The following is a 13997-nucleotide window of genomic DNA, read 5'->3' on the forward strand; positions in this document are numbered from 1 at the left end:
CAATATGGTTCATGGGGTCACGAAGAGTCGGACACGACTTAACGACTAAACAACAACAACAAATACACTGGAGAACTGCTTTTTCAAACCATTATTCAGTTGGGGGAGAGATCATATATATAATATCTTTAAATTGATATAGAATAATGAATAAACAGTGGTAATACTGGAAAATGTTATCCCTTCTCTTGGGGAGTAGTTTAGAATATTTTGTTTCCAATAACTGATATCCAGGGTTGCATGAATTCATTCCTGATATAAGTGTCTGCTGCAGTCGCATTTCTGATCCTGAGGAGACTTTATCTATAATTATCCACTTGTTCCATGCCTGTATGAACATTTGTCACTCCAGTTTGGATTATAATATACAGTTTCATTCTATCAAACAACTAGAATTATCATACTCTTATATATGCTGTTGCTAAGTAGGATGTAAACCAAACCATTTGCAAATAAGTCCGTTTCACAATAAATAATCTGTACTTTTTGGCTTGCCCTTTTTCAAAGAGTTGTAAAATAAGAACCAGTGATGGTATAAAACATCAGCTATCAGTGATGAATCTATTTTGTTCATATATTTTCTTAAACCAGATCAGATCAGGGTCCCTGTGCAGTCTGCCTGTTTTTATTGTCCTGGTTTACAGTGTCTGCTTTTATTTGAATTATTTGAATGTTAATATTAAGGTTCCGCCAATGCTGTGAAGAAGCATACTTGATTCTGCGAAGACATGGCAACCTATTTATCACTCTGTTTGCACTGATGTTAACAGCTGGGCTTCCAGAACTAACATCTGTTAAAGACATCCAATATCTAAAGGTACATTTCTAATAATATAGTGATCAAAGTAATATGGGGAGGCCTTATTCAACTCCCTACTTGTTGATGAAACTTACTTGGTAATCTTCAGTCAGATCTTATATTCTCAAAGAAAACAGGGGTATAGATTAAATAAATAATAGTTTATTTAGATAGTCTTGTGCATTTTTTTCTAAATTCTGTTTTAAGCTTTTTCACAGAGTAATTATCTAATATATTTGTGCTATTTCTCATACAAAATTCTCTACCTAGACCAGGAGTATTAACTCCAACTGGTAGCATCTTCCTAAAAACTCAAGCAGAGATCTTCCCCAGCCCTACCACAATATCCATCTCGTCTCCCTAATCCAACCCAATATATTATTGGAATGCTACTCCCATCATTCCCTCTTCATTGACCATGATGGCTAGACCAGACAGGAAATTGAGTTTAGCAGTATCTGGAAGGCATCGTGTTGCCCATTCCTTCTCTTTAGAGACTCTTTAATTTATTTCTTGGACAATAGGTGTGATAACATAGACATATGCACTCTTCCAACAGCGTCCACTGAGCAAGCATGCTTATACATAGTATACATAATTTTGCTTGTTCATTCATCTGAATCCTGAATAACTCTTTAATAAACAGTGTAAAAATAAACCCCTAAAATGTGAACATCAGTACAAATAATGGTGAAGTAAATTATGTTTATTAGGTCCCTTAAGACTTGCTTATGCCAGCAGGTCTGGGGACTCTAGGGGACGGGGGAATTAGTGAGGTGGCTCCCTTATTTTTAATTTCTTTTTAGTCTCTGTTTTATTTTGTTTTATATATATTTTAATGTATTTTACTGTTTTTAGCTTTGTTGTACGCCGCCCAGAGTCATCCATAGTGAGACGGGAGGCTATATAAATTGATTAAATAAATAAATAAATGTTTTCTATCTTAAATCACATCCTTTAGAAAGGAATTTATATCTGGAGCTTTTCAGTTCCTTTTTAAATAACTGATTCTTACACAAAGGGATTGTTGTTGTTAATTTTGGTGTATAAATAAATATGCAATTGATGGCTGATCAGAAGAGCATCATCAAACCTTCAAGAGTATCTTGGTATTACATGAAAATTATTATGCATTAAATTTTTTTAGTCAATTTTTGCACCATGAAGTTTCTGGCCATTTGACTCTGAATCATGTGTTCTGCTTAATCTTCAGTTGTAAATTGCCAAGTACAACTGCTTGATTTGCTGAGTAAAGTGGGGCAAGACCCTTCAGATAATTTTTTTGCTAAACGAAGGGTAAGATTGTGAATATTGAGAGGTGGGAAGTGGATTTTGTCATATGCCTTCCTACCAGTTCATTCATAATTCAAGCACAAGTTAATAGAATACCTCATTCCCAGAGATGAGCCAAAGAAGAAACCTTTGAATTAGTGAAGTGCTTTTGATTGTAAGAGAAACAGAATTCCAGTATAATTCCTGAACAGCTAATCTTGTATAATTATCATCATAGCTTTCCCTTGAACTATTTGTTGTAACATAAATTCCTTTCAGATAAAGTAAAAAATACTAGTGCTATCTCAGATTCTTATTAAGTGCTGCAAAATCATAGAAATCAGCTGTGGAACAACAGATTCGGTCCACAGTCTGCAAAATAATCTGCAGATATAGAGCGTACAAGACAAATAACCATGTTATTGTTACTGTTCCTAGGACTCTCTTGCCTTAGGAAAGAGTGATGAAGAGGCATTAAAACAGTTTAAGCAGAAATTTGATGAAGCACTCAGAGAAAGTTGGACTACTAAAGTGAACTGGATGGCACACACAGTTCGGAAGGATTACAGATCCTGATTGGTTGATGAATTTGCACTAACCTTAAAAGTTATCCTGACAATAAAGCATTAAAGGAGAAAAAACAGACTGTTTAAAAAGAGACCCAGGAAAGTTGCCTGAGGGATTCTTGATTATTTTGCACTCTGCTTTGGGAATGCTTCAAGATTTTGCAGAATCAGTAATCGCTTCTGCTTACTTTGCACACTGAAAGTTACTACTAAACTTTTATATTGTTTTGATACAGTGTAAATATTTGGGACCTTTTATGCTTAGGCAGAGTGCTCAAACTCTGTCTAGATGGTTAGAGATTTCTTGAAGAACTGATTACTAAACAGCATCAGAGGTTTTCATAATGCCTTTAATTTTGCTTCAAGTGAACTTTAAATGCATCTATACACCTATATTTTTACTGGCATAAACATCCATTCTACTGTACATAACAGCCAGAATATTGCACAGCAAAAAGCTTATTTCTTTCTACTGCTGCCAGAAAAGAGACCTCTATACTTAATAATGGAAAAATGTAAAAAGATTGTCCCTTTTACTATAATGTTGTATAATGTTGTGTTGGTGTAATGTTTTAAAATTTATGTGGATGGGGTATGTTTGAAATAATTTTCAGTTGTTAGAAAAATTACAAAATTGAGTGCTGAACATCTTTTCAAAAATTTCACAGCATCTGAAATGTTGGAGAAATGTCAGTAAAAGGAGTTAGCCTTTCAATTTTCCAGTGATATCCGTAACAGATTGTCCACGCCATGATATATATGGAAAACATGAAACAAAATCTCCTTACAAGGTTTATACATATCTCTCAAATCTGTGTTTGTCAAAACCAGTTGTTTTTCTTTTTTTAAATGCTAAAACATAGCATTTTAAAAAGAGATTTCAAAATGAAGTCAAATCCACCCTGTGCTGTACTCAGTGACAAAACACCAACAAGGAAAAACAGATAAATTAAAAACAGGCAAAATGTCTGAATGGTTCCTGATATTTTTGCACCCTGCTTTGGAGTGCTTCATCAAGATTTTGTAAAATCAGTAATCACTCCCACATACTCTGCATGGTGTGGTACTGTTTGTGATAAAAGCATCTTCCCAGGATGTTTGTGTTCAGCCTTAAAATGACTGTGATTGAGAAACTGGATATACTTTAATTTATGAAACGAGGTACCCTGCTTTAAGGTGCTTAAAAGAACAGTTCAAATTAAAAGTGCAATAGAATTTGTTAGTTTAAAGATGTAACACGAAATATTTTGAAACAGTGGCGAAGTGGACTTGTAATAACCTCTTGCTCGCCAAAGAACCTGGTTGCTCTTAATTTCAGTGGTGATCGAATAAACATAATTATGATCAAAATAATGATTTTAAATAGGAAGTGCATTAAAGACTATTATACTTTGTCAAAGGTTTCTGTTTTTCTAAACAACGTTGTGAATAATAAACATAGTTCTTAGATGTTTGAAATCTTGTTAAAATGTTAAGAGTCAAATACTGAGGGAGAATAATACAAGCATGTAGCTAAACTGCAAAATATATTGTAGTAACAGGCTTTCAGTATGAAGTGATTGTTACAAAAGTGTGCAAGAAAGATACTCAGTTGCCCTGTTCATTTTCATTATTGAAAGGTCAGTTTTTTAGTTTTCATTTTCAGTTCATTGCTTTAAATCATCTTTTTTCTATTAATTTTAAAAGAAGACATATTTTGCTACCTACGATTATGGGATGTTTTGAATCGTATGAGTTTTTCATATATTAGACTACTGCTTTCCATCTACTTCACCCCCATCCCCAGCTTTGTGCCTGCTGAATTTCAGACACAGAGAAAGTCAGTTTTATAAGCCATTTACATACATTTTGCCTTGGGTATTAATGGGAGGCCGTCTGTTCTTCTCTCACTTGTAACCGTTTTATGGTATATCCTTCTGTTGTGAAATTTGTAAGGCTTAGTCATGCAAAAAATCAGACCTACCAAAGCTAGCCAGGACAAAGTCTCCTATTCTATAGGGTTCATTTGATTCCTGTCACTTTTATAACTCTCTCACCTTCCTCCCTTTAACTTATATAGCCCATTGCTATGTATGTTAGGTGTTTTTGTAGTAGAACACAGAAGAAATGCAAGTTAAAACAATAGTGAATTTTTAATTTGGAATTCATCAGTTGAATTTATTTGGTTTTGTAATTGAAATGAATGAGATTTATTCATTCTTTTAAACTATTAAAATGAATGCACATCTATGAATGCATGTGTCTAGCAACTCTGCTTTTCTGAAGCCTCTTTGTTTTGAGACCCTACTGATATTTGTCATACAGCTAACACACACACTATATTGCATGGGAGCAAAAAAATGAGTTAATATCTGCTCTACCAATGATTGCAGGTGCTAATGGAAGTGCTATTATAAAAAGTAAATACAAATATGCTCTCCGGTTTACCTCAACTCCTGGTGAATACATTGGCACATCCATGCAATTTTCATAGCAAGAGCATGGAAGTGTTTTGTCATTACCTTTTTCCTGGATGCTGCTTCAATTTTCCAATTTAATTTACAGCCCTGGAATCCCCTGGACATGGTTAGCATTTTTCCATGCTGTCAGCAGGAGTTGAACCCAAGTTGGCATGTAACTAATTCTAGATACTAATTGGAAATACTGGTTCTTACCTTTTTACTTACCAATACACAAATGGAAGAGCTTCTTTGGAGTTTTCTTTTCTCATGCTCCTTGCAAACACAAAAGGCGTCTTGGGACTAGCTTATTTACACTTTATCAATACAAAAAGGCAGATGCAAAAGAATGTGTGAACTACTGAACCTTTGTGCTGATTCCTCATGCAAGCAAACGAAGAAGAACGGAGCCATACATGGAGAGTGAAATGCCAAAAGCACAGGCAAATTTCAGAAAAGGTAGAAAGGTATAATATTAGATAGCCAACATAAGATGTTGGAAGAGTCAAAGAATATAAAAAAGATTTGTCTTTGCTTTATTGACTATCTGGGGGGTGTCTTTGTGTATATCATGACTGTGAAATATAATAAGGTTAATAGATTATGCCACTACATTTTTTTATTCTTCCAAGGAACCTTTACAGTGAATGATAAGATATTGAATTTGGAAAATGAGTGGCTCAGAATGGGAAAGGAGGTGAGAGAAGTATACATATTGCCCCTGTATGTTTAACTTATACAGTGAACATACAGACATGGCAAAGATAGAAGCAATATCAACTGGAATCAAAACAGGTCAAACACAATCTGAGATACGCAGATTACAGTTTTGTTTTCTGAAATGTATAGGTTGCCTCAATCTGTCACAACTCTGGGCAGCTTACAAACTACAGCAATACAAACAGGGATACACATCACCTAAAAAGAAAGTCTGGAAAAAACAATCATCTAATAGACCCAAAACATCACAGAAGTGGTCTATCATCCACTATGACCCAGAGCCTGAGGGAAGAGCCAGGTTTTAAGGGTTTATTTAAATAGGGCAAGGGTGGGAGCTGTACAAATCTTGGGAGAATGTGTTCCAGAAAGTATCACCCTGACAGGTCCCCTGCGTCCTGGCTCCCACAAAGTGACACCCCACAGAGTCAACATTGACTGGAACTGACCACAAAGGAAGGAAGAGAATTGCTAGAATACCGTGCTCCTGACTCCTAATCCCTGCAGGCCATTCAGAAGTCAATGCTATCAAAAGTGTCTGAATGCTGTTTTTTTTGTTAGCCAAAAGTAAAATCTTAGAAGAGCTAACTCTGAGAGTAAAAATGAAAAATCCCAATTAATGTTAAATCCTAAAACAAAATAACCAGAATCCAGCATGCAAAGTGAACTTTGATGTGACAGCAAAGAACTGAAGTGGTAGACAATTTTGTTTTCTTGATTCAAAGACAAAGATTGAGAGAGTACTGAAAAAGCAAAAAGATTAATCTTAGACACCCCTGATGGATTAGGATCATGAGAAGTAATATTTGTGTGCCAACCACAGAGTAATTAAAGCAATGGTCTTTAAAGGGTATAGCTCTTAAGAGTTGGGCACTGAAAAAAAGTGAAAGACAGACACTTTTCAGTAGCAGATTTGGAGATGATTACTAAGAATACCACAGACTGCAAGAACCACCAGTTAGTTCTGGACCAAATACTATAAAAACAAATGTCTCTTAAGGCAATCATCGGCAAGCAGAAATTCACAACTAGGTGTATGATGAACAGATAATGGAGTAGAAAAAAAATGGGAAGTTTAAAGGCAACTGAGGAAGGGGAGGACAACAAATGGGTGAATGTCCTTGGATTATCATTGGAGATTGATTGAGATAGTGAACATTTGTCCATAGAGTCACTAAGGGATGAACCTGACTGAGTGACACCTAATTTACTATGGGAAGTTATTAAGTTCAAATGAATGGTTTCATTGTATTGTCGAAGGCTTTCACGGCCGGCAAACTTCCAGAACACGGCCACACAGCCCGGAAGACCCACACCAGCCATCGAATGGTTTCATTATTGGGGAGCTTTAGAACTCCAGCTCTGCATTGCGCCTGGTTTCTTGAAAATTTTTGGTAGTTTAGCCTCACTAGTCGTATAATAAGACCAGTCATACAATAGGCTTACAAAGTTCTGAAAATGCTTTTTCACCTAAATAGGATGAGGATCTCTATATGAAGTAGAGCCCATCAAAGGCAATAATGTGATCTGAATAAAAGTGTGCATGCAACAAACTGATTAGGGCTGCCAATCCTCACTGATCCAAGAAACATAATACATCTGACAAATTCGTATCAAGAAAGAACCAACTTCAAACAAATATTTTTCAATGGACATTCCAGAACCAGTCAAGTTTTGAATTGATAAAAACAGGATGAATAGGCCAAAAGCATAAAATATATACATTTAGGATAAAGTTGCTGGGAGTTGGGTGGCATATAAATGTAATAAATTATTAAATGCAACTTTTCAATTATATTTCAAAAGTACCTTTATGTCTACTACTTCCTATTACCTCGGAATAATTTTTCTGAAAATAACCACAAGCATGACCCATCAGGAATTCAAGACCTATTTTTTCCCCCCTTTATGATGGATCAATTCTACTACAACACTGAAAATATATAAACTCATGAAGGATATTGTTTCAGAGGCAATTGGACCTAAACAATGATGTTGTAGGGCAGGTCTGGGCAAACTTTTGACCACTGAGAGCGTGCAAAATGGGTGGAGGTAAATACTTTTTTCATGTTTTTTCCTAGGTTTGGAGGATAATATGAAAACCTAGTCTGGGGTTACACTATGTTTTTATGACTTCCTTTATTATATTAAATAGGTAGTATCCTCCCATAAAGATACTTGCAATAAAGAAAAGGCCATCCATTCCTGCTGCGTGTTCTGTCCCTTGGTGCCTGCTCAACGGTCCCTCAGCATGCTACTTCCTGCTCTTTCCCTGCCTACAGACTTTAATCCTCCTGTGTTCAATTAGCTGATATTCCCAGATGCATGTTAAGTACCCATTTTTGTAGTAAGTGGTAGAAAAGCTATATTGAGGTTTGCACTATAAATGGAATCAGAAATGTACGCCCATGGTTGCTTGCATGTGCCTGAAATGTAGCTATGAGAAGCTTTCCTTAATCTACAACCACGTATGTATGAGAACTGCTGATGTTTCCATGTGCTTCAATGGAGCTCCATCAGCCCTAGGAGGCAAAAGCAGTAGAAGATTCTAAATGGCAAAGGCCATAGATGGCTGCCTCCATATGTAATCTAGATCCTATGTATTATGTTTAGCTTTTAACCAACTTTCATATGACTCCTGATACCTAAATTTGCCTAGAAAATGTCCAAAGCAGATGGAGTCTATATATTCCAGACTTTTTCCCTATCCCTTTCAATATAATTTCCACACAAGCATTGTTTATTAATGGTTTAAAATTTTAATAAAACTTTAATACCCAGAAGATCTCTTATAACTGGTAGCTAATGAGTTTTAATATACTAGCTTAACTTGCCAAATTCTTTGGGCATATGACCTCATTCCTCTCAGCTAATAATATCTGTCTTTTAAATGTAATATGGAGAATAGATGCCACCTGTTGCAATTTCACCAATTAACCCTAGTAGTTATTTGGTAAAAAAGCTATTAACTTCCTGCTGTTATATAGCAAGCATATACACACATATACATATCAATCGGTCTGAGTTGCCTCCATGCACTCATGGTAAGAAATTAAAAGACCTGTAGAGATACATTTTCTAATATTGTTGTGAGGTTACAAAACCTGACACCAAACAAGGCCTTGTAGATATATCTGAAGCATGTTTCTTACATACATGGTGGTCTTGGGGTAACCCAGAAGCTGAGCAGCATGAGGAGTGCCTTCCCCTATCATAATGGTCCAGCAAGCTATGAGCAATAAAACTGCTTTCAGTATGTAGCATATTGCATACACTGCAGGCAATAATTTCACATTTGGGGCACATTTTTCCAGAGTGAATCTTCTCCAAGGAAGGCACCTTCTCTTTTGTTGCCTTCAACTTCCTGAAGTCTCTTCTTTGCAAGCCTTCTTTCTTGTCTTCAAAAAGAAATTTGTTTTCATTGGGACTGAAAAGCCAGAAAACAGATCAGTGGTCTGAATGGAAGCAAACACATTATATCTGTTATTTCTGCAAATACGAGGTAATCTAAAATTCAATCTGGGACTCTTGCATAATAGGAGAAAGGGAAAGCCTTTAGCCTAAGGCTGAAGTATGGAGCTGGTCCTCAGTATTGGGACTACTGAGAACTGTAGAGGGAGGGATTAGTTAGGATGGCATAGGTGAAGTCCCCAGTCCTCATGAAGGAATGAATACTTCTTTAGCAGTTTCAAAACCTATAATCAATAAGGAAGATTGAAGATATAACTGGAGCCTCTGGAGCAGACATGTCTCCAGTACAGTCACTTAATCAAAGGCAGAGGAGAAGTTTCATTCAATGTTAACTTCTATCAGCTAGAGAACCTGCTCTGCCTTTTGAAAACTAGGGCTTCAAAGTAAATGTTAGAGCCTTGGACTAGCCATTCCTCCTCTTCCTCCTCCTCCCAGTACTGTGGGATTGGGAACCAGCCAAAGCAGAATGGAAACCCTAACCCTGAAGGGTACTCAATACAGGAAAGTTGGATTTCAGCTTCTACTGGTAAGAAATCTTTTACTATGACATCCTGGATATGTTTACTCAAAAAAAAAAAAGTTCATTTAGTAAACTATTCTCAACAATTCCTTAATGTATGGTGACACACAGTTAGCTTGGCTGATCTTAGAAGTTAAGTAGATTGTTAGTACTTGAATGGTACTATAGAGTAGAGTTGGTAGTGGAAAAAAAAAAGCAATGGCAAACCACTTCTAAATGCTGCCAATAAAACTCCATGCATGCAGTCACTAGGAGCCACGCTCATTTAGAGGATTAATTCTTATTTCCAACATTAATTTAATAAAATTGATTCATAAGTAAATGAACAAATCAGCCTCAGTCTCTAATAAGGCAACCAGATCTGAGCTGCAAAAATCTGGTTGACTATTAGATGTCAGAAAAAGGTTAGAATTTTATGTACCTCTCTACATAATCCATAATTATCCAGAGGTTTGCAGCCCAGATCTGGTAGTTCTAGCTTTTAACACAAATCTGCTAAATAATGATAATAATACTTAATGGCAGTTTTATACTAGAATAATTTGGGTTTTTTTTAAATTTTTCTGCTTATTATTCATATCCATCACAATAGTCAAACCCAGCATGGGTCAAGGGTTGCCTTGAAAGATAATTGTCTCAGCTGCATGTGCACAACACACACATGGTTAACTTAACTAGGCCTACTCAATCTACTTTTCTAGATTTGTATGGTATATTGGACCATAAACTAACAACACATTCTAGTTTTACATAATAAGCAAGGTACAGATTTGGTTGGCTTTCCATGCCTCTGAAGAATACAGGGAACCTGAAATTACTATATTTATTTATGTACAATTTGATAATACAAGATGAAGTATGAATCCTATATTTGTCTTAGATGAAAAATTGGAGAGGTTTTAATTTCTTAAAGGGAATCTTCAAAGATTTGTATTAAGCTTGACAACTGGCCAGGAAATAAAACCATAAGTAGGTTGGCATAATACATAGAAGTGTGGTTGGTTAGTTTGTGGTTCGGTATGTAATGTAAACTCAGCCAATTGAGTTACTTCAATAACTCATGGTTAAATAAACCATTGGTTAAAGTGTGTGCAAACTGAGCATATATCTTGTGCCTTTAATATCAGATTGATATGTGTGCATCAACAGGTGAAGCATTTAAAATTACCTGCAAGAACCTGTTGATAATGCTCCTTTCTTTACAGCCATTGTACAAAGTTTCTTTAAAGTTCACTCAAGTTACAGTACAACAAATCACAATTCAAATGCTGTTTTTAAACTATCACAGTATCAATTAGCTTTTTCCAATGTATTATTCTATTACAGGTCTAATGATAATTCACTACTGTTGTGAAAGAAAAGAAATCAGTAAGAAAAAAAGCCCTTACATTATATTACTTGAATGTCCAGAAAAGAAATGTAACCTGACAAACTTCTTCGTGAGGAGATGCCCATCTTTTTTCTTCCAAGGTTTTGCATCTCCTATGCTCTCCTCTTTATTTGGTCTCTGTAGTTTCCTGGAATTCTGGCCTAACACAACAACAGAGCAGGATGTAAAAGAATGTTGAATAATACGAACTCTCTGATCCTCTTTCCATGTAAGTAGAACCCACTGGGCTCTCCTAATCTGACCTACCAATCATGTTGCATGCAGTAGCCATGAAACTTATGAATTAAAGCCATAAAAGTACTACTAACCTGAAGGCATCTCTGTAAAGTTATGCACCTGAGCGAAGAAAACCCTTGCTTCAGAGACCCTTGTAGAAGAAAGAGAATGAGACGGCTGGATGCATTTTCCTCTGAATTTAGTAAATAATGAGCAACAGTGATTCCAAAATGGAAAAAACAAACAAACTTTAGACCTTCCAGATATTGCAGAACACCAAAAAAAATTCCTAAAGAAATGATAGGAGCCTTGCCTCTAGAGGGAAAGAAGGAAAGTCAGTTCTTGTAGCAAGCTCACAAACGCAGAAGTAAAATACAGCACAAGGATGTAAATATTTTCTTTCATCTTTTGGAAAATCAACCAATTAATCTTCATTTCTACATCATGCCACCGTGTCTCCAAGAAAGATCCTTTAGACTGCTCTAATTGCATTAGCCTCTCTACTCTCCATTTTGTATTTTAATAATTGTATTTAATTTGGGCCTGATAGACTCACCTAGCAGATTAAACTTGGTCTTGGCCACCAGCAAGTAGCTCTGGCTCATCCTGATGATTTGTTAGATATGGAAACATTTCCAATAATGACTCTTCATTTGAACAGCAATTATAAATTATGTAGGTCAACACTCTTATTTAATTATATTTCTAAGAAAGTTGTTTAAAAAGATGCATTTATATGAGAGGCCCAGTCTAGTGAAATCTCTCTGGTATTATGGGGTCAGATTCTGTGTCTTAATTTTTAATTAACATTAACCAAGATTATTTATCCACAACAAATTCAGATTTCTTGATGCAGAAAAGGAAGGAAGAACCAGGTGTCTTCCAGCCACACCAGCTATACAGGTTTTTACAAGTTCTACTTCATCTCCATCCTACAAGATATTATTTGTACAAATGATTACTGTATTGGATGAGGTCTGCATAAGACTAAAGGAAAATATAAATGGAATAAAATTTAAAAAATAAAATCTTGAAACTGTTGTAAAAAACAGGCCTTCTGTTTTAGGTCTTCAGTGTATGTACTTCTGCTATCTCTGATGGATTCGACAGAGCAGAAGCAGCAGCTGCTTCTTAAAACCAACCTTTGCATTTCTTTTTCTCTAAGAATCTCATTGAACTTCATAGGACTTACTCCAGTGGGTAGTAAAGCAAAAACAAAGTGAGTGCAACTCCGCAATTTCTCACAGAGTGCTAGCAGTGATGTAATTGCCCTGACTAACAGAATAATTGGGGAGCTCTTCTTGTTATGGCCACTGGGTAAGAAGCTAAGGGCTATCAAACTGTGCTGTTGTTTGCAACAGGTTAGCACAAAATAAATATGAGGAAAATAAGCAAGCAAAGCCTGAAAATCCTCCCCTCCTTTCGTGGAGTTACTATTTCATCTTAGCTATTTAAATGGCAAATTGTCTTTGCAAGGGTATTTATATGTCTGATTAAAAGCTAAAGGTGATATTTTAGTGGGCTAAATTTGTGAAAATTCTATGCAGTTAAAAGCTGGAAAATCAAGAGAATTTATTTTCAGATATTGAGGCACAGGCTGGCAATTAATCTTGCCCTGTAAGATTTGATTTAGTATTTGTTATATTGTTTGTTCTTTATGGAGTTTTATATCACAGCATTCCCTCTTCTGGTATAAGTAATACAGAAGCAGCATGGATACTCACCCTCTTTCCCCCATTCCCAAAAGAAAGAGAATCAGAACTTCAGAATTTAACACAAATCTATTTACTCAGGGCTGGATTTAGAGCTGGTAAGGCCCTAAGCTATGGGAAGTATATCTGGCAAGTATAAACAGAGAATAAGGCTGTGTAACAACTGAAGTTGCCAAGGTACAAAATGAACCTGTGATGGGGTAAGGAAGGGCCCTCTTTGAACAAAAGGTGTGAATGCATGCAGGAACAATGCATATCTTAACGTGCATCATGTGAGCCATAAGAAAAGCTTAATTTATGGAGAATTTCGTATATGAAAGCTAATGAATGAAAACAAAATTGAGAGACCACTTCAGATTGTAAAGCCCAAATTGTGTAGCTGGCTTAGCTCTGCATTTACTTCCGTGTAACCACATTTAGGCTGCACATGTCAACAAAGCTATCATATTTTATCATTTAAAGCATATTTACCCCTCTTTGATTGAAAAGTCTCTCAGAACTGTTTATATTAGATATTGAAAACAAAAGGCTTGAAACAAACAGCAAGATGTGGAATTAAAGAAGAAAATTCAGATTCCAGTTTTTACAGTAATGTTACCTGATTAGCTAGAACGGAAACAACCAGGGTTGAGCAAAGTGGCTTTGGGGTCTCAGGACAATAAAGTGACTGTTACCTGGTGCCATTTGAAAGATAAGGCCAGTAGTGATAGATTTCATATAAAGCTAATGGAACAGTTACCAATTTTTTCCTCTGCTATTACAACCTGATGTAAAATATGTGTAGGAGACATGTGAATACTAAATATAGATTTTATTTTTATTTTTATTACTGCTATTATACATAAAGTATTTGCATCTACATATCAGTGAGATTGTTATGTACATATATGGTTCTG

The 13997-nt window shown here is 35.8% G+C and overlaps 1 protein-coding gene across 2 annotated transcripts in view; it reads left to right on the top strand.

The window, feature by feature from the left end:
• The window catches only part of PIK3CB (phosphatidylinositol-4,5-bisphosphate 3-kinase catalytic subunit beta), a 92941-nt gene extending 88063 nt beyond the window's left edge, over positions 1-4878 (top strand). For both annotated transcript variants that reach the window (XM_007422249.4, XM_088131889.1), the window contains exons 23-24: positions 685-817; positions 2510-4878. In XM_007422249.4, the coding sequence (XP_007422311.1) occupies positions 685-817; positions 2510-2647 (271 nt within the window). In that variant the 3' untranslated portion in view covers positions 2648-4878. The remainder of the gene's footprint in view (positions 1-684; positions 818-2509) is intronic.
• The last annotated feature ends 9119 nt before the right edge of the window (positions 4879-13997 follow it).

Source organism: Python bivittatus, unplaced genomic scaffold (genome assembly GCF_059951505.1).
Source record: "Python bivittatus isolate LINGU-HERP-01145 unplaced genomic scaffold, Pbiv_v1 ctg000980_np1212, whole genome shotgun sequence".
Classification (NCBI taxonomy): domain Eukaryota; kingdom Metazoa; phylum Chordata; class Lepidosauria; order Squamata; family Pythonidae; genus Python; species Python bivittatus.